The sequence below is a fragment of the Numida meleagris genome, chromosome 2 (genome assembly GCF_002078875.1).
Source record: "Numida meleagris isolate 19003 breed g44 Domestic line chromosome 2, NumMel1.0, whole genome shotgun sequence".
In the NCBI taxonomy this organism is placed as follows: Eukaryota; Metazoa; Chordata; class Aves; order Galliformes; family Numididae; genus Numida; species Numida meleagris.
Genome location: NC_034410.1, coordinates 29,855,667 through 29,874,538, shown reverse-complemented (window position 1 = coordinate 29,874,538; position 18,872 = coordinate 29,855,667). Strand labels below are relative to the sequence as shown.

Genomic DNA, 18,872 nt, shown 5'->3' with positions numbered 1-18,872 from the left:
TACTTCTCATAGCTGAAAAGCGAGGCTGAATGTACCCATGCTACAAGGCTCTCAGGAGGTGTTACTAACACTTGCCTTGTTCTTGAGTTAATTGCCTTTTCAGAGTGTGAACATTTTGAGAAAGAGAAGGGCTCTTGTGATATTTATGCAGTACCTGATCACAGTCGTAGCTTTCTTCCCAAGGCACTCAAACATCCTCTGCTCTGTTGCTGGTTTCCTGTGTGGTCTGGGACAGGTTGTTTGGAGCCAGATTTTTAAGGGGCTTAGTGCTTGTTTATGCAGCTCTTATGGTAGGTGTGGAAGACATTATGGTAATCTCTTCGTGTTTTAGTTTTTGGTCTGTAAACTGGTTTTCTCCACTCCTCCCTCCTACCGTCTTCTATCTCTGCCCTTCCTTGTCTTGTGTTTTAAACAGTCAGCTCCTTGTGACCAGGGTGGGCTTACTGCATGTTTGTACAAAGTTTAGCAGAGGGTTGCTGTCACAGCTAGGTCTGCCAGGATATAAATGAAAAACTAAACCACAACCCTTGTTTGTGTCCCACCATCATGTGTCCCTACCAGCTCTAGGTCTCGAGATTGGATGTTTCTCAAACTGTTCCAATTCAATAGAAATATATTTAGCTTGGCACAATAATAGGAAGGTGAAAGTCTGTGCCCTTGGTTCTGCATAGGAAGAGTAAAGGCAATTGCTTTGTTTCTTTTGACTTTGAAATCCGTGAATAAATCAAATCTAGTGATTCTGAAGGAGTCCAACAGATAGACGAGCTGCCAGCTTTTGAGCTTCTCTGCCTGTGGTCCTAAAGTCCATGGGTCTCAAGCCCCACTCCTCTTGGGATAGGTGGGTCTGTGTGTTGAGCAGCCTACACCTTTCTTGGGTGGCAAATCACCTCTCTCTTCATATGGAGAAAGTGGAGTGAAAGCTCACTCTTTTTCTGCAGGGAAAATGTTCTTTATGGATTATGCTTTAAGCCTTTTTTTTAATGCTAATCTCTAAAGAACATTAAGACAAAAGTATTTGTGCGCATGTTAGTGATTCAGCATACCAAAGGAAGACAACAGACATTGACTCAGCATTGTAAAAACGTGCTGAAATCAGTAGTGTGAGATGAATTTAATGATCTCACCTAAACAAAATAAAATAATCTGACCTAGCTTGCAGAACAAAACAAACTGTTCAGTTACATTCATACTGCCTTGATATAGTTGTAGTGTGAAGCTCAGCACAATCTATTGCAATTCCGAGGATAATAACTTTCACTTAATTAGACAAATATCTTTACATGTAGTTCCTGATGTATTACTGACTGATGCTTTTTTTTTTTTTCTCATGGAAGTGGATAGCTATACAATAGCTTAAAGGAAAACACTTTAATATCTAATCTGTCAACAGCTGATCTAAACCAAGTTCATGCCTAGACAACGTTAGGACAATGCATCTCCAAGAATACTTGTCAAATTATAGTTTAGATGAAACTTTGGAAGCAAAACATATCCTTAGCATTTTGACTTCCATATCTCACACTCTTCATGCTCTCTGTAGTAGATAGCTCTTGGTTGCAGAATCTTATGTTCTGTAAATATCTGCTCGTCATCATCAATGTCATGAAAGATGGAAGAATAACTACCATAAAAGGAGACTGAAAATCTCATATAATAAATGGCACAAACAGGTTTGCACATGTCTGTAGCCAAGAGAAGTAACAGGAATCTCCAGTCTTTCTGCAGCCAAGGAATAAAACCTCTTAAGCAAAGTAACTTGCAATTACACATCAAGGTGCATGTTTGATGTTTACAAGTTAAATGCTAATATGATATCTGCATGTTTTGACACTTGTATGCTTCAAGCAAGGAACCCCTGACAGTAATGTCAAGGATACATGTATAGTGGCAGGAGTGAGTTTCTTGATCTAATGTCTTTCAGCTGCACTGTACATGTGCTCTGTACGTTGATCTCTATAGAAAATGTATAAAATACCAAATTTCATTTTAAAAAAAGTTTAATTTCACTCATAGGAATCTTCAGTATTTCTCATAACACAACACGTATTTTTGAACCCTTATCTGAAGAAGTAGGAACTGGTTAAAGGTGGAAAACTTCAGACTTCCTGCCAAGGAGTGAAATGCTTTAACATCAAAGGCAATGACCTTATGGTAAAGATGTGAAATCTTCCTCACATATTTCAGTTCAGATGGAACAAGGACAGCAAACTTACAAAGATGAAACCAAAAAAGTTTCTTTAGGGATGGCATTTGGAAGGTGTTGCTGCATAGGCTGAACCTTCAGACTTAGTACATGGCAGATACCTTCAGGTTCCTAACTAAGAATGTCAAAACTCTAGAAAGCTATTATAACTGTGGTCTGGATTTCAGTTTATACTACTTGTAACCTTGTACCTGGTTTCAATTCAAAGCAAACATTATTCTGCTATCAATGATCAGAGTGAAACTAGGCAACTAGAGGAACTCCAGCTTCATGTAGACAGTAATCCCAAATGACATGGCCTATGCTGGTGCTTGTAGGGTCTTTTCACCCTAGGCTGTTAAGGGATATTTGAGATGGTTGTTCTGATCCATCCACTCTGCTATAGCCAATGTATGAGTCACTGTTGTCATTTACCTCCAGCAGCCAGAGATTAGCCACCCTTCTGCAAGAGCAGTGTCAGAAGAACCTCCACTCGAGGTAGTGTATGAGAATTGCCTTTTAAAATAATATGTATGAAATTAATTCATCTTTTCACAGTATTAAAATATCCTAGTGATCCCAGATCAATTTTCTGTAACCTTTCCTTGATAACAGTAGGCTGGCAGTAGCCTACATAGATGTTTTACTTCATATGCCAGGTGATTATTCTTTTTAGTGAATGGAGCATCATATGGCTGCACAGGTGGTTTTAGATGGCAAATAAGGCACAGGATTTTTCTGTGTTGGAAGCCAGTGAGGTCAAAGAACCACAGCCTTTTTGGAGAGTTAGTATTACAAAATACTGAACTTGCTTGGTTTATATTAAATGGAAGGTATGTTCAGTTTCTATGAAGGATGAGCCGAAACAAAGAGTTGGAACACAGATTTTCACAAGGCTAAAAACTGGCTCAGTCTTGCAGTAGCTGCTGTATTATTACAGAAAGTGAATACACTTTATGTAAAAAATCATGAACAGGGACAGGAAAGAGGGACAAGACTACTGACTAGAGTTGGTAGGGTTTTTTTTTGTTGTTTGTTTTTGAGGGAGACAATTAGGAGACAATGTACTGAACTGCTGTGATCAGATTGGAGAGTTTTTGATCTGCAGCCCTGCACTTCTGTTAGAAAGTCAATAACTTCAAGTGTGATGAAGAACAATAAATGAAATAGAAATCTGGGCACACATTTGAATCGATAGAGTATAATCCACAAAATTTCTGAATGAATTTCCTGAAGATTTTCTGCAGGATTATCTGAGACCCACTGTTACGGAATTTTGTGTGCTTGGTATTTTCTGATGAATTTGTAACTGCGTAATTCCAGCCATTAGTTTTCTCTGGGGGATCAGCCAAACTTTTATGAGATAGATGAAAACATTTCTTCAAGTAAACTGACTATTTTTTGTTAATGGAAGAATGAAATGTATGGTAATTTAGGGGTAGATTTTTCTTCTCCCCCAGTTTGAATTGTGACTTGAGTGGAAAATCTCACTTATTCTAGTGCTTGACCCACTGGCCCCTCACTTTGTCCTGTGCTCACTCCCTCTGCATCTCTAACACTCATTGCCATAGCGAATGCGCTTGTGTATGGTTGGGAAGTAAGAAAGTAGCAACAGCTTTGTTGTCTTTTTCTGTTCACCACTGCCAAATTAACCAAAAAAAAAAGAAAAAAAAAATTGTTTTCTTCATGGCAAATGGCATGGGAAAATAGAGCTGAGTGAAAAAAGTTTTGTGGGCAGGCAGCATTCTGTGTATAGTACCTGCTCATGCTACTCCTGGGCCACATCTGCTTCATCAAATTTTGCCCTCAGAAGCCAATGATGTTGGCTTAGAAGAAAGAGCTGGAACAAGTAGGGGTGGAGGTAGGATACCTGTAGCAGCCCGAGGGGTAGGGCTGTTAGGAAGAGAAAGCTGGAGTTGTGCTGTTGCTTTTGGAGGTGAGTAAAGGCAAAGGGAGATTGAAGTCAACCTAGGAATATCTGGGCTAAAATATGGCCTTCTCTGATTTGTCATATGAGTAATTCATCCGTCTTTTCAAGAGGTCAGCCAGATGTCATTGAGAACCTCAGGAATGATTTCTGCCTCTGAGCACTCCAGGAAGGTAGAAAAAGGAATATACACACTTGACGTGATTTCAATCAGTAACACAACCTGTAGCACTAAAATAATGTGGTTTTCCAGAATGGGAAACCTAGATTTCCACTGAGGTATTGCATCCATGCTAGGAGTATGAACTGCAAGAGGGAGAACTGCTGCTGGAAAGCCAGTTGGACATGGCGGTGCAATGGAGAGAATGAAGAACTAAAGAACATAGGGACTGGAGGAAGAGGAGAGGTGGAACAACTAGCTCACACAGTGCATACTTTCACTTATTTCTTCCTTTGAAAGATGTCTTTGTCATCACTGCATAAAAAATGGATGACATGGGGCATGCTGTCCTACTGAGTAGTAAGAGAAATATGGATGCCCTCTTCTCTATATATAGGAACACACTGTTCATTCAGTGAACATGTAAAGCAGCAAGATTTAAGAACTAAATTTAGATACGTAAGGGCATGGAATTTATTGGGAACTTGTTGCCTCAAATCTTCTTGAACTCAGATGTTTCCTCTGAAGAACCTGTATGTGATGCTGAAGACTGTATGTATAAAACTACCAGCAATGTTAGAAACAGCCCTTCCTCTGTCTTCATATGTAGCAATTCTTAATTCTGAAATACATAGTTTGCTGCGACCTGAGATGGATTATTAAATGGGATCTAATATAATATTATATGGCAATTTATCTTCCTCTGCATTAATTTTTTGCTGGATCATCACAACTTCAGGATCTATCTGGCTCTATTATTTCATATTAATCATATTACTTCAGTAAAAGTATGTCATTTTTAACAATCTATTGATAAATAGTTAAGAGTACAATTTGGAGATTAAGATGTCCTTCACTGGTAGAGAAACGGCCCATTTAAACATAAATCCCTTTTAATAGAAGTAAGATTTTTTTTTTCCTGTAAAGAACATTTGTAACTGCTATATAAAGGGAGTGTCTGCAATATGAGAGGTACTGGGTTTGGCTTTTAGAGAACAAAATCTGTTTTTACAAATTCTCCTCCCTTCTTCCCTTCAAAATTACAGTTTCAGCAAACAATATCAAAAATAACTTCAAGATACTGGCAGGTGCAACTTTGGACAGCCTGTTACTAGCAATGCAGGCATAAATGTTTTAAATGAAATGACATCTCACTGCCAGAGAAAAAGTTCTGACCAAGCTTTGTGGTCTACAGTTGCCATAAAAAGCAACAAAGAAAACATGGGCTTTCTTTAGTATACCTGGGAAAGAGTCACAGTGATTAAGACTCCATTGAATGCTCTCTTCTTTATGTTGGTAAAATGCCAAGGACTATTAAACAAGCTCTTCAATCAAAACAGATCAATACATGAAAAACAGGTATCTGCTTTTTCTTAAAAAACAACAACAACAAAATCCCAATCTGTCAGACATATTATTTGTTCTGTCACATATTTGTGTGTCAGTTACACAGTCAGAAGTACAACAAAATGTAATTTGTGAGTGTGATGGAGAATGATTATGCTATGGTTAGAAACTCTCTAGACTAACCTTTAATGACAATCCTCCTTAATGAAGGAAGGAGGACTCCTTCCTTCTACCATATATAATGTAATTATTTTCTGGACATGGGTAATTGCTTTATTCATTTGTTTCCACGCTGAGCTTCTTCCATCTTCCATTTCTTCCTTTTCTGTGTCAATCTCTCCTTATTTCTTAGCAGACCCATAACAAGTGTTTTACTTGATTATTTATTTATTTATTTATTTTCCCCCATACTGTCAACGGTTTATAGGCTGGTTCGGCCTGGTTCTGTGACTAATGGGGCGGGGGACCCATGGACCTTTCCCACGGGAAAGGGAAAAGGGAAAAAAGGGTAGGGAGATGGCCCTAAGAACAAAACAGCAGCAATGATCTGAGGAGAAACAAACTAATTTACTAAATAAGATATCGGAATGCAACATAACACAATATAATACAGTATAATTACAATTTAAGCTAATAAATCCAATAAGATGAGAGAGAGTGTCCAAAATTAAGGTAGGCCTTACTCTAATACCGATGGTGAGATGGCTGGGGAGTGAGATGCTGCTGGGATGAGAGACGGGACAAGAAGAGGAGCAGGTCTCGTGATATGCAAGTTTCTATCTTTCTCTCTGACTGGAAAACGGTAAAAAGGCAACAAAGTCCCCTGGGGAATGTAGTAGTTCTTCTCTTCTGAGAACCAGGTACATACACTACATGATGTTATGACGTGGAATACAAATAACCAGAAATCATAAAACCATGACACATACATACCCTAGATGCTTATGATTTCTTCCTTTCTAGTTTATGCAATTTGAAAGCTTGCCTGGCATAGTTCAAGCTTTGCTAAGCAAAATCCCCAGGTATGCTGCCATGTGAACTGTTTTTCATCCTGACCATCTCCTCAAAAAAGTAAACAGTTGCATGTAGAACGATCCACGTGATGACCTAGGCTGGTGTCTTTCTTCAGGCACTCAACTCAATTTCCTGAAACTAGAGCACCAGAGGATTAAAAGTACCTTTTAATTGGGTAGACTTGGGTCTAAAAGACTTGGGTATCAAGATGAATTTACTCTGAGGTTCATGTTGCATGTTTTGCTTAGGTATCTTTAATCTATGGCTGTAGAAATGTAGGTTCAGTACCCAGAGGGAAACGTCAGTATCACAGCTTGAAGTTCAAGACTGGGTCCTGGCACAGTGTCAGTTACACTGTGTTATTATATCTGTTTTAGGTTGGAATAGGAAAAAAAATCTCCTATCTTTGCAACCTGTCCAGCTGGTATAGGTGCTTAACATCTCTTGTTAATGTTGATTCTAATTAGAAAGTTAAGAGCTTAGAAGCACTGTGAGTGAATAAAACAATGGCCTTTCTCTGCAGGTGAATTCCTTGGTGCTTTGACTTAGTGCCATGAAGAGAGCACAGCTTTTCAAGGGTTTCACTTATCACATCACTGGACCAGATGAGACATTTAAATGTTAAAAGTCAAGAGGGATTTTTCCCTTGCCTGTGCTCAGCCCTTCAATTTATTACTTTTGGGAAACATGTAACTCAGTGAAATGCATGAATGCCGGTTCCTAATGAAGAACTAGTTCACTACTTTTCCTGGGTTTGATTTTCTGGAAATTGTTATCCTTTACTTGCGTTCTCGGTGGATAGCAAATGCACTGTTTTCCATATATAACTGTAAGAGCATTAAACATTTAGATGTTGCCAAAATCCAGTGTTTGGAATAGAGGAAGCCTCTTCTTTTAATATATATTTTTTTTGTCATGACTTTGTGACTCCAGGGCATAGACTTTCTGTTTAAAAAAATAAAAGAAGTCTCCTTTATTATTCTGTCAGCCATGAGATTGTAAACTATTTGCTCCTGTAAATGTTATTGCTGCTTCTCTTCCCTCCACCACTGCTTCCTGCCCTCAAAGACCACAGCTTATATCTGTCCCTCTGTGAACTGCCTTTTGGCAGGAATACGCAAAGGCACGAGCCTTTTTCCTGGGAAAAGCACAATAAACACTATGCAGGAAAGCTGGGAGTGCTGTCTAAGCTGAGGCAGCGTGCGGGTGCCTAAGGCCTCATAGCCGCTCCCCTGGCAGGTAAGCTGCTCAGTGAAAGACCCAGTGTAACTTCTGCATGCAGTTTGGGTAGGAGAGAAAGTCTAATTAGGAGAAAAAGATGAAAGCAAGGGAAAAATACTCAACACATTGAATATTCTGTATTTACAAACCGATAATCACATAAAAGCTATAGTTGACAGGGACATAAATAGCTAGCAGAAGTTCTGAGATTCCTGGTAGCTTTCATCCTTCTAGGTTATTAAAAAATATTGACAGTTTCATCCTAGGAAACAATAAAAGAATGGGATAGGCAGCAGGGCTGTGGTTTACATGCAGAACACTTTACATAGAAGCCCTATCTTTGCTGTGCAATATGGCATATATCATGGTGGCACTGAAACACCAAAAAAATTGCAGCACTTAGCAATGAAAATTTATAATCAGATTGTTAAATAAAAGATGCTCCTTAAAGAAGGTGTTCAACATCACTTTTGAAGGAATAACTCTGTTGGGATTACTGTCAGCACTAACTTGTAAGCCCTGTGAAGTAGCCAGGAGTGTTTTCACAGGACCTCCAATAGTGAAGAAACTCTGTGCTTGACAGTATACATGTTTATACATGGCACGTGAGAATCCATCACGCTTGTTTGTTTGTTAAAAAAAAAAAAACATTATTGTTTTTAGAGGTTTTTGAGAAGAAGTAAGTAAATGAGTTTTTAGAAAAATTAAGGAAATCAACCTGGGAAGTTCTCTGTTCAGAATAAAGAAGTAATATTACTATTTAATGGCAGAAAGTTGGTAACTTTAATTTGTTAAGGACATCCTTACTTTCCATTTTCAGTTCTTTAAAAAGTTATTTGGTAATACAGGTGGAAAGCAACATATATACGTGTATTATTATTATTTTTTCTGATGCCAGAGAAACTGTAACTTATTTTAGAGTGGTAGCTGAAACTCAAAATACAACATCAAGATTTATCTATGCATTCTTGAGGTTTCTGGAAAGCAATGTTCCCAAATGCAATGTTTATAATAAAAAAAAAAGGCTGTACGCCTTATGCTTACAGCAAGCAATTTAGGTGTGTAGATGTGTGGAATGAAAGGAAGGGTCTTTGCCTTTTAAAGAAAGCGTAGGCATTTTTGCTTGCATAGTATTCTCCAAACTGGCTGCGAAGCAGCAAGTTTTGGGTAGCGCAGAGCTGAGTGGAGGCTATAAAAAGACCCTAGTGAAGTTGTGGAAATCTACTGAGAGGATGACCTACTTCAGGTCCCGCTCTTTGTTGCACTAAGACTACTAGCTCTGCCTTTTAAAGCTAGCTCAAATGAAGTATTATGAGCAGTGACTATGTCAGTTACAAGCATCACCACAGAGAGATGTTGGGTCTGCAGAAACCTTAAAACTTGGGTTCAGGTAGGAGTGTGAATGTGTCTGCAAATCACATTATCATAGTATGATAAGTTTTCAGAATTGAAAAGTAGGTACCAAATGAATCACTTATTTAAAAACAGAATAAGTTAGCAGATATATCATTTGAAAATATTCTCTTATCATTATAGGCAAAGTGACAGGTAATAGGATCATACTGAGGCACTAACATTGCTGCTTAGTATTTGTAAGATAGCTAATATATGACTGAGATCTTTAGTTTGAACATTAAAAGCCACTGCTTTCTCAGTACAAAATGAGATACAGATGCAAATCTTTAACTGTCTCACATATCCTAGGCTAAGACAGTAAGCCGAAGACTTCATCACATCAACTGAAAACTTTGCTTGTTGTCCTGTACTACCATTAGCTACAATACCATAGTTCAGCCTTGTGGTCAAGAGATTGGTAAACTCATGTCCAGTGACTTATCTCCAGACCATAAGTACCAATGAACTATTGTAATATGACCCATTGATGTAACTGATACTCAGTTGCAAATGTGTTAATCTGTTCAGAACAGGCAGTATTTTAGATTTGATGATGATGATGTGTAGTACGTTCTGAAACCCTCTCTCTTCTTTGTATTCCTTTCTCTCTTAGAAATCCTTTTCTTCTCTTCATTTGATGGAATTTGAATGGTTCTGTATATTTGGTACTAGGTCAGGTCAGGAATACTGTATTTAACATTCTGACAGAAAGGCCTTGCACCGTTTTCAGAAGTAAACTTGTAAGTCTAATAACCCAGCCTTCGTAACTAGCTGGTCATCGTCCCTCATGACAGCTGAGTGAGCCTGAGGAATGAAGCACATCTCCATCACCTGCTTGTGTTGCTTGTCTTGTCTCCACAAATGACAAAACTTCATCCTCTGGATGAAGGCCATGAATCATTGTGAATAATGCCTGAGTATCACTGCATGTGCAAGGAGTCTGTGGGGTGACACTGCCACAGTAGAACTCTGCTGCTAACATAGACTCTTCTTGAAGGAGGCCAAACAGGGCTAAGGTTGAACGAAAGGCATATTGCTGGTCTCTTGCTTTCTTTAAAAACACGAAAGAATGTGTTCTGTCTTGTTTTTGAGGGCAGAGGCAGTGGGGAAGTGTTTGCTTTTGGGCTTTCTTTATTTTTTTTCCTCACCACTATTTTAAGCATAGCAGGCCATGTTTTCCTTGGTAGCAACTCTAGAGGAAGAAAGAAAAAAAAAAAAAGCACTTGAATTTTAAAAGACCTGGAAGACATTTCCAGAGGCATTGCATGCAGCAAAAATGCTGTTTGCAGCAAATCTGTCTCCTGACTTCTCTGAAAATTTCAACTTTCTACCTGAGACTTTCCCCTCTCTCTAATGTTTTTTTCTTCCCATGTGACAGCTGCAGTGTGTCTGCCAGGAACACTGTGGCCCTGCTTTCCCTGCCCCTACGGGCCGAGCAGGGGCCTCCAGGCTGTAACAGCAGTCTGCACCTAGCAAACTATTTCTTTCTTTCAGAGGGAAAAGTGTCATGTCTCTCTACAGTGAGGTTTGCTCTCTGGTCATCTCTGCAGATGATCTCTTTCCAACTTCTTTACTTCTTCATTTCCTGCTCACTTCACGCTGTGAGCTGACATACGATCAGTCAAATAATTCTCTGCACCATTAAGTACTTGTCAGGTTACATCTTTCTTACTCAGCAGCTACAGTAAATGAAAAGCGTATCTTCTGTTTCTTTCCATACATAATTCCCTCTTTTTGCAGCAAAAGGGTTTCATAACTTTTCCCTTCACTCCTATTCAGCATGGTTTTTCATCCCATGTGCACTGATCTCTCCTCTCATGCGGAGGATCATTCTTCTGCATTTACCGAGGTAAGTTTCTAATTAATAGGGCTGCCCTATCCAAAGTTTCAGCCAGGATGCTATTTTATCACAGAATTTACTCATAGAGAAGGGGAAGCATTGGGCTTTCTTATTTCAAGGGTCTGATACAGAGGCACTGGGAGTTTAAGCATTCCCAGCGCTAAGGCTGGAACACAGAAGAGATGGGATCCAGCCCTGCTGTCAGATCATGTCACTGTGCTCAGGAAGCGCAGTGCAGTACCCCATTGTATGTGTACAGCTTGTCCTCGGTATTTCCCACATCCCATGGCATCCTGACCAAATGTGGTCATCTTTTGCATACAAACATCTATGTTGTCCCCCTCCCTCCTCCTCTTTCTGGCTGGCCTGAGGACACACTGTAATCACAGGGGCTCCCTCGTCAAGAGAGAGAGGCCTTATTTTTGAGATTGGTTTTCCTTTTCAGTTTCTGTCTCTTCTTTGTGCCAGGCTAGTGGTGAAGGTTTTAACGAGTTCCCAGAGGAACCTTTTAGGAATAGACTTATTCTTTCTGCAGAAATTTGTAGTATGTGTAAGATTTCAATATGCAGTCTCATTCTCATGTCTCTGTCAGTATACACCCACTGTGTAAGAGATTTGTTTTGCCTTCTGTCGCTCCCTTCTCCTTCCCCTTAGGCTTCTTATTTTAGTCTTTCTGCAGCTACTTGCACTCTCATGCTTTTTCCTAATCTTAACTTACTGCCTCCCCATTCAAAGAGCTACTGAAATACTTCTTTTTATTAACTATTTAAAGAACTGTTCTTAGGTTAATACGTCAATAAATTGTCAGTCAGGGGTTAGTGCTGGCAATGCATACACTGATGCTATAAGAAGTAGACTTTCTTTTTGTAAACTTACTGGGAGTTTGACTGTGGATACCAACATAATGTCTCCATAGTCAAATCTAGTGATTAAACACCCCAAATCCCTGAAATGGAAATCTGAGATAAAAATCTGGTGTACTTCTACAATATTTTCAGTTTTTCAGCATTTCAGTTTTTCAGCATTGCAGCAGCAATGAAAAATATTTACTTTATGGGAATGCGAACACCTTATCAAAGATACTGCTCCTTATCACAGATGGTGATAATTCTATACAGATATGGGATATCAGCTGTTGGAATTACAGTGTTAAGGTGAAAGAGGCATTTTAGATTCCAATTTGGTTTCGGTATGGCATTAATAGCAGAAGCTACAAACTGTTAGTCTTGGAGGCAAGCTTCCACTGTTATCTGAAATCAGCCTCTCTAAAGCTAAGGATGATATTTCTGGTAACAGGAACCTTAAAGTGCTTGCTGCCCCCATGACAGCAAAGCCACTGGCTAGCTGTCAGCCTTAGCCTGACATCAGCCTTCAGTCCTGCCTGAGTGCAAATCAGCACCTGATCAGATTCCCATTTGCTGAAGGTAGCCATTGTGGTAAGAATAAAAGGTACTGAGTTACATTGGCAGTGGAAAAAAATCACATCTTCAGCCATTGCACTGTGTGCAATGGAAACAGTCATCCAGCTTCCAGTTTCTCATTCAGTAATTTTCTGGTATAAAGTACGCTTCTTTTTTCCCGTAACTCACCTATTGGAACTGGAACTGAAAATTCCTTTTTCTCATAACCACAGCAAAACTAGCCCCAAGGCTTTTTTTTTTTTTTTCTCATTTTAATCACAATAAAAACAAGATCTGAGTCAGCTGCAGTTTCTGTTGAAGAAGTGGCAGGCTGTAATATTTCAGACTCCTGAACAAAGCTGCCTGTTGTATGCTGTGGATGGACCACAAAAAAATCTGTGGTTTTCCCCTTCCCTTCCCCCATTTTTATTTATTACCATTATTATAATGGTTTTATTGGCCACCATCATTTACAACAATATAGGGCTGGAAATATTTCATATCACTTGACAGAGGAATGAACAGACCTAGATCTTCTCCTTCAATGTTTCTAGTCAACTTTGACTGAAAACAGGAATTAAGATGTTTGTTATTATTTTTATAAAGTCTTTATACAAGACATTCATAATGGAAATGATTGTATAATTGGCTCAATTCCAATTGCAAGACATTTAATTATGTGATTTTTTTGTTTTCTCCGAATGGTGGGGTGCTGCATTGTATTGTAGCTGTCACATCTGGTACTTTTGCTGCAAATTACACAGTAAGACTCACTCTGGACTGCAGTGCTCTTAGGCAAACTCAATAAATATGCTCTTCAACCATAATGTCACTTACAAAGTTTTTCATTTATCTCATCACAGGAACAAAACTCAACTATTCTTCAACAGTTTCCTCTTTTGCAGCTTGCATAATTGTTAATGTTTTACACATTTAACTGTTTCCTAGGAGGAAAACACTTCCAGTAGTGGAACAGCCTCCCTCCATAACTCAGAGATTCCACGGAGCAGGTCAGAGGGGACTCTGATTGACGTGGATGACCGGATACCTTCTGCCACCTACAGTATGCCTCTACTGCTGTTTCCTGTATTAAGGCTTTCCTCCTCAAGTCTGTACTTCTACAAAACTCTTGATAGTGTTAAGAGCTACAGCTACTCTGTAAACCCCTGTACAACAGTTGTATTGTTTGTTTGTTTTTCTTGTATCGCTTGTGTTTTGCTCAGCTCAAGTCATAATGGATGTCCTTGGAGTCAAAGTGCAGGGGCTGTCGCACTGTTCCCTAGGAGAAACTTGCCGGCATAAGAGAAGTTCCCTGACAAGGCAAATATTGTTCAGTCAGGTTAGGAGGAACCATTATCCTCATGTGACTAAATGCTATTTGGGTATGTTCTTGAGGATGGAGATGGGAGGAGAAGAGAGAAGTCTTAGCCAAACTTAATTAATTTAGAGTTTCTTTAAAATACCAGAAATCTGAAAAGGGAATTTTTGAAGTTAGTTCAGCTTAACAGCTTGAGTTTGGGACTGTAGAAAACTCTGGGTTGAATGTCATCTGTTAATCTGAGTTAAAACCAGAATGACTTCAATCTCACTGCTATTTTAAACCAAAAGTTAAGGTAATGTTCTCCTTCACAAGGTAGACCTCTTAACTTTTTTCCAGTGGCAGATGTGACTAACGGTGAGCTTCATGTTTGCTGTGCAAGCTGGGGGGGGGGTAGGAATTATTTCCTTGCTAACCTACTGCATCTTGATAACTCGTGCTGTTAGCTTGGCATGCGAGACACCAGCCTAATGACACGGGCTCTGTCAGAGCTCTCTACTCAGACTTCTTCTGCAGAAACATACCATTTAAGAAGGCAGAAGCTGAGACATTTTTTTCCTAATATGTATAAATTTATAGAATTTGACTTTTGAGATTTTTTTTTTAATAAGATGTTTCTACTGTAATAGCATTGGAATGCAGGGAAAGCTTTTGGACACTGGACAGAAATGAAAGGCCTTTTCACTTGGTGATTGAGCAGCCCAGGCCCAGTCTGGTGGCCTTGTGCTCGTTCCTTCTGGCAACTCCTTTCAAAGACTCTGGTCAAGACAATGCTAGAGCCTTCTGGATGGGCAGCTAGGAAGCAGATAATTTCCACTTTGGTTCTTCTCATTTGGGATTTTTCTGGAACTGTGGAAAAATTTCACTATTTAGGATTTTTGTCACAGTTCATGAAAAACTGGAACTGAAAAGTACAAATGTTTCAGTTCTTTTTTTGGCTGAGCACACTGCCATTCTTGTACTTCAGCAATAATTAATAACTTTGGAACCTTCTATGGGAAGTGTAATAATGAAAGATATGGATATGCTGAATGAATAGAAATGCTGAGTTTTCTCTCTAAAATTAAAATCCCTTACAGGATTTTAAGCAAGTACAAAGAAGGGATGGTATAACCTCTGTATAGAATAGTGGCAAAATATTAGTGATAGAAAGCCTTAGTGCAAAAAGTCGAAGAGACTCTGTTGTAGGAAGTGAGAGTCAACCAATGTATAAACAAACTTTTATGAACTGTTATTAATATAAAATACTAGGGCATCTTATATTCACAGCAAATAGTCATTATTGTTAATGATAAGTATTCTTATTAAAAAAAATTTAAATATCACTTATATACCCTTATTTGCCTATTTGCAGTTTATTTACTATTTATTTGTCTATTGAAGATTGGACTAGATGTTCTCAATGGTCTTTCCAAACCTTAATTATTCTATTTAAATGCAATCTCAGAAAAGCTATTAGCCACAAAATCATTTCTCTCTGAATTTCAAATTGTAAAAGTCGTCATAAATTATACCAATGAATTTTTAAAAGGAAAGCTGGTATAGCAAATTCCACTCATACTGAGATAAATTGTAAGAATGCTGGTATCAGTTAAATACATGTGCTCTAACATGAAAAAGAATCCATACTGTCTACAGTGTCTGAAAAACAAAACAGTGATTGCTTAATTTTTGTATACAGGTAGTCACAAAAGAAAAAAAACCATGGAATTTTGTAAGAGGCCAAAGATTACTGAAATGTAATGTTTTAGATCTTATGGGATCTTAGCATGCTTGATACTAATTAACATTTCTTGGTGTTCACAGTAATCAGCATTTTGCAGAATATGTTTTACATCCTTCACTGCTGATTTGTTAGTACTATTATTATTATTACTAGTAAAGATTCTTAATGCTACTTAAAAGCATTGATACTCAATATTGATACTCTTTAATGATCTGAAGAAAAATGTACAAATATATTCCTTAACAGTTTGATCCATATGCATTTTAAGAGGATAAATTAATGGAATGTGTCAAGTTTTTGTGATTTAGGAAATATTTTTTGTGTTTTTTTCTTTTTTTTTCTTCTCTTAAACAGATGTCAATGAAAGCAAAATGGATTTGGATATTGAGTGGTCTGATCTGTTCAAACATGCCCATACTGTTTCCAAGACTAACCCATTCTGGAACGAACTGTCAGCCTCCAACCCTTTTGTACATGACATAGCTGCTTCCAATAGAAATGAAAACAATAAATACTTTTCTATCTTGAAAGAAAAGTCCTATTTGTTCTCTAAAGTTTCTAGTGACAGGGATTCTTTGGCTTCCTCAGGAGATGAGCTAAATATTGATTGTCTTCTAAGGAAGACCTCAACAAGAAGATCTGGACGATCTAGGAGTGTCTCTGACTTCTTGGATATTATTGATAACCGAAGATTTAATCCTCATAAGCCAACACCTCAAAAAACTACAGTTTCAGATGTGACATGCCTTCAAAATGACCGTGAAGCCTACAAGATGGCTTGGTTGAGTCACCGACAACTCACCCGATCTTGCCTAGATTTAGAAGCCATGAGCCATAGTCCTGGATGGGCACAGACGCAAGCTACAGACATTCATGTAGTTTGTAAACTGAATCATGAAGGGGGTTCAGTACAGCTACCTGACTCTGATATCAATGTTCATGTCCCTGTGGGTCATGTATTACCTGGGGAATTCCAAGAAGTTGGTTTAAGGGCTATCCTTAATCCTCCATCATCATTTAACAATGAGCTGTCTAGCACTGTAAGTCCTCTGATAGAACTTACCTTGAGCAATCTCAACACGAAGGAAGCTATTTTCCTAGAGGTGAAAGTTGCAGCTAAAGTGAAGAATGATCCTCTCAGTCAAGTTATGAGTGATATTGTGTGTTTTTTTAGTCTCGATAAAGAAGGGCCTTTTAAGAAGCTAGAGAATTGCTACACTTATCAAGATACTATACAAGTGAAGCTAGCAGACCTAAGTCATGTGATGTATGCAGTGATTGCAGTACAGGCAAACAAACTCCAGCCTCCAGCCACTAATGTCTGGGACTACATTCACAGAACTGTCTCAGTTGGAATTTATGGTCCCAAATATATTCATCCATCTTTTACAGCAGTTTTTGCAGTGTTTGGTCATAATTACATTCCAGGAAAACTTACAATTTGTGATATAAAAAAAGGAGGGAAAAATATGCCCCCTGTAGTGTTTCAGCTGTGGGGAAAACATACATTTCTGCTTGAAAAGCCCCAAGATCTAAACATTTCTTTGGTGTCCTGTGATCCAGATTTTGAAGTGAAGATGGAAGATGAAAGCAAAAATATTAAAGAGGAGGAACTGAAAACTGGTGAAATGGTCCGCCAACAATTCCTGTTTTCCATGCTAGGATGTCGGGAGATGCATTTCTTTGTTTTTCTTGTTCAGATTAAAGTCTCAAAAAGTAGCCAAGTAACACAGTTCCATGTTACGACCCCTGATCCAGCTCCAAAATTAAGTGGAATTATCAGTAGGCCACAGCGCTTACAAAAACGCAAAGAAATCAAGTCTGCACCTTTGCTTTTAATACCAACAGTTAGATACCCAAAGTTTCAAAACAAAATTTTGAATGTTAATACTTATGGAGTGGCTTTGAAAACTGTGCTACGTCAAAATAAAATTGACTATTTGCTGGAATACTTTAAAGGAGACACAATAGCACTTCTTGGTGAAGATAAAGTAAAAGCCATTGGACAAGCTAAAATAAAAGAGTGGTACGTAGGAGTACTCAGAAGAAAGATTGGTCTTGTACACTGTAAAAACATAAAAGTGATTTCCAAAGAGCAAGCTATGGACACTACTGACAGTGAACTGACAACCAGGAATCTTGTTGAACAGATTACATTGCCATTTAAAAAGCTGACTTATATCTACTCAGTAGTTTTATCTACAGTATCAGAGAGTGTTTATGACTGGAGAGCTTTGGCTGAGGTTCTAGGGTATTCAAATATATCTTTGGATGACTTTAATGAGGCACATGGTGATAAAGAATCAGACAGAGTTGCGCATGTTGTGAAGAGGCTAAAGGAAGACTGCCATGCTAACAAAAAAAAGAGACTATTCCTTTATGAGCTCATTATTGTAAGTATTGAACAAACTGACTTGGTTATTGGAAATGCATTGCCAGGAGGCAAGTCAGTAGTAATATATGAAAAAGAAAATGTTGTCCTGCACCTTCATAGGAACTTTTACAACCTGAACATATTACTAACTGTTGCAGATACTTAAGGGTGGAAGATGCATCCAGACTCTTATGAAAAATAATACTTTAATCCATTCATTTTAAACAGTATTCTGTAAACATACCAGGAATCTTGCTCATGTAGTACATGGACAGGCCATGATTGAAGTAGTTTTGTCTTTTGTCATGGAAATCATGAATCAATAGTAAATTGTTTACCTAAGCAATTCACAGTCCTAATTAGAAGCAATTAATAACCACACAGTGGGAGAACTCTGTTATTAGTATTTCTGCCATAAGATGTATGTCTAAGATTGCCTTATAGTTTTAAAGCAAGGAAACTGTGACCTAGCTGTTTGTTGAAGACAAGATTTTCTGTCCACATTTGACAATTTTAGTGTTGCAGCCACCTAAGGACAACACTGAAAATATTTTAGTACTTATTTTCAGTGGTAGCAACTTATATGAGGGTTGCTCTGAATGTGATGCCTCCTATTTTATTATATTGGCCCACAAAGTCAGATGAAGATGTTGGTGGTGTGGCAGTAGAGGTTGAACTTTCCTGACAATATTCCATTACATTTTTTTACTACATGACAGATGGCAGCAGAGGGGCAGTCGATTTTGCCAAAGTGTAAAGGATTTTGGTACTGTGTACTACTGTCTCCTTCTCAGTAGTGTGACTTCAGTATTTTATTCTAGATGGGCACTAAGTATAGGAGGGTTTAGGATCCATATTGACTATTTTTTGGTTGGCTACATTAGCCAAACATCTTACCTTCCGAGAGTTCTACTGTTTCAATGAGGATTTTTAAAGAACTTTTTCAACTAAAATATACAAGTAGCTGT

General features: G+C 38.3%; 1 protein-coding gene across 5 annotated transcripts in view; it reads left to right on the top strand.

Moving 5' to 3' along the window:
* The window catches only part of MACC1 (MACC1, MET transcriptional regulator), a 35,689-nt gene that overhangs the window by 6,412 nt on the left and 10,405 nt on the right, over positions 1–18,872 (top strand). Inside the window, exons 1-3 of one of the 5 annotated variants that reach the window (XM_021388001.1) lie at positions 13,435–13,549; positions 13,710–13,825; positions 15,885–17,923. In XM_021388001.1, the coding sequence (XP_021243676.1) occupies positions 15,902–17,923 (2,022 nt within the window). In that variant the 5' untranslated portion in view covers positions 13,435–13,549; positions 13,710–13,825; positions 15,885–15,901. Of the gene's footprint in view, positions 1–13,434; positions 13,595–13,709; positions 13,826–15,884; positions 17,924–18,872 lie in introns of those variants that run through there. The other 4 variants (XM_021388002.1, XM_021387999.1, XM_021388000.1 and 1 more) reach the window with 4 other exon arrangements.